General features: G+C 40.4%; 1 protein-coding gene across 1 annotated transcript in view; it reads left to right on the top strand.

Moving 5' to 3' along the window:
* Positions 1–2,500, top strand: part of hgsnat (heparan-alpha-glucosaminide N-acetyltransferase) — a 27,803-nt gene that overhangs the window by 7,455 nt on the left and 17,848 nt on the right. Inside the window, exon 4 of the mRNA XM_058384698.1 lies at positions 440–558. Within this exon, the coding sequence (XP_058240681.1) occupies positions 440–558 (119 nt within the window). The remainder of the gene's footprint in view (positions 1–439; positions 559–2,500) is intronic.

Genomic DNA, 2,500 nt, shown 5'->3' with positions numbered 1-2,500 from the left:
AGAGCGGAGACTGAGAGCCAGACCTTCTCGTCCAACATCAGTGTGTGACCTCACAAATGCGCTTCTGGAAGAATGGTCAAAAATTCCCATAAACACACTCCTAAACCTTGTGGACAGCCTTCCCAGAAGAGTTGAAGCTGTTATAGCTGCAAAGCGTGGACCGACGTCATATTGAACACTATGGATTAGGAATGGGATGTCACTTAAGTTCATATGCGAGTCAAGGCAGGTGAGAGAATACTTTTGGCAATATAGTGTATATATATATAGTGTGTGTGTGTGTATATGTGTGTGTTTAGCAATAATCAAAATATAAAATGGTGTATATATTTCTGACAGTGTGTTCTGTGTGTGTGTGTTCTGTGTGTGTTCTGTGTGTGTTCTGTGTGTGTGTGTGTGTGTGTGTGTGTGTGTGTGTGTGTGTATAATTGCTCCACAGAGTGAACTTCCACTTCGGGGAGCAGGGGAACTACTCACTATGGGTGAAGAACCTGAACGACCTGAAACACATCAACTGTACCATCGTCACCATCACAGAACCCATCAACAGCTCACTGCGTAAGACTCATACATCAGACAGTTCATACATCAGACAGTTCATACATCAGACAGTTCACATACATCACACAGTTCATACATCAGACAGCTCACATACATCAGACAGCTCATACATCAGACAGTTCATACATCAGACAGTTCATACATCAGACAGCTCACATACATCAGACAGCTCACATACATCAGACAGCTCACATACATCAGACAGCTCATACATCAGACAGTTCACATACATCAGACAGTTCACATACATCAGACAGTTCACATACATCAGACAGTTCACATACATCAGACAGTTCATACATCAGACAGTTCACATACATCAGACAGTTCATACATCAGACAGTTCATACATCAGACAGTTCATACATCAGACAGTTCATACATCAGACAGCTCACATACATCAGACAGTTCACATACATCAGACAGTTCACATACATCAGACAGTTCATACATCAGACAGTTCACATACATCAGACAGTTCATACATCAGACAGTTCACATACATCACACAGTTCACATACATCACACAGTTCACATACATCACACAGTTCATACATCAGACAGCTCACACACATCACACAGTTCATACATCAGACAGTTCATACATCACACAGTTCACATACATCACACAGTTCATACATCAGACAGCTCATACATCAGACAGTTCACATACATCAGACAGTTCATACATCAGACAGTTCATACATCAGACAGTTCACATACATCAGACAGCTCACATACATCAGACAGTTCATACATCAGACAGCTCACATACATCAGACAGTTCACATACATCAGACAGTTCACATACATCAGACAGTTCATACATCAGACAGCTCACATACATCAGACAGCTCACATACATCAGACAGTTCACATACATCAGACAGTTCATACATCAGACAGTTCATACATCAGACAGTTCATACATCACACAGTTCATACATCACACAGTTCATACATCACACAGTTCATACATCACACAGTTCATACATCAGACAGCTCACATACATCAGACAGTTCACATACATCAGACAGTTCACATACATCAGACAGTTCATACATCAGACAGTTCACATACATCAGACAGTTCATACATCAGACAGTTCACATACATCACACAGTTCACATACATCACACAGTTCACATACATCACACAGTTCACATACATCACACAGTTCATACATCAGACAGCTCACACACATCACACAGTTCATACATCAGACAGTTCATACATCACACAGTTCACATACATCACACAGTTCATACATCAGACAGTTCATACATCACACAGTTCACATACATCACACAGTTCATACATCAGACAGTTCATACATCAGACAGTTCATACATCAGACAGTTCATACATCAGACAGCTCATACATCAGACAGCTCACATACATCAGACAGTTCACATACATCAGACAGTTCACATACATCAGACAGTTCATACATCAGACAGCTCACATACATCAGACAGTTCACATACATCAGACAGTTCACATACATCAGACAGTTCATACATCAGACAGTTCATACATCAGACAGTTCATACATCAGACAGTTCATACATCAGACAGCTCATACATCAGACAGTTCATACATCAGACAGCTCATACATCAGACAGTTCACATACATCAGACAGTTCACATACATCAGACAGTTCACATACATCAGACAGTTCATACATCACACAGTTCACATACATCAGACAGTTCACATACATCAGACAGTTCACATACATCAGACAGTTCACATACATCAGACAGTTCATACATCAGACAGTTCACATACATCAGACAGTTCACATACATCAGACAGCTCATACATCAGACAGTTCACATACATCACACAGTTCATACATCAGACAGTTCATACATCAGACAGTTCACATACATCAGACAGTTCACATACATCAGACAGTTCATACATCAGAC

The sequence above is a fragment of the Hemibagrus wyckioides genome, linkage group LG29 (genome assembly GCF_019097595.1).
Source record: "Hemibagrus wyckioides isolate EC202008001 linkage group LG29, SWU_Hwy_1.0, whole genome shotgun sequence".
Taxonomy (NCBI): Eukaryota; Metazoa; Chordata; class Actinopteri; order Siluriformes; family Bagridae; genus Hemibagrus; species Hemibagrus wyckioides.
The sequence above is the reverse complement of the archived record's forward strand: the minus strand, read 5'-3'. Positions and strand labels throughout refer to the sequence as shown.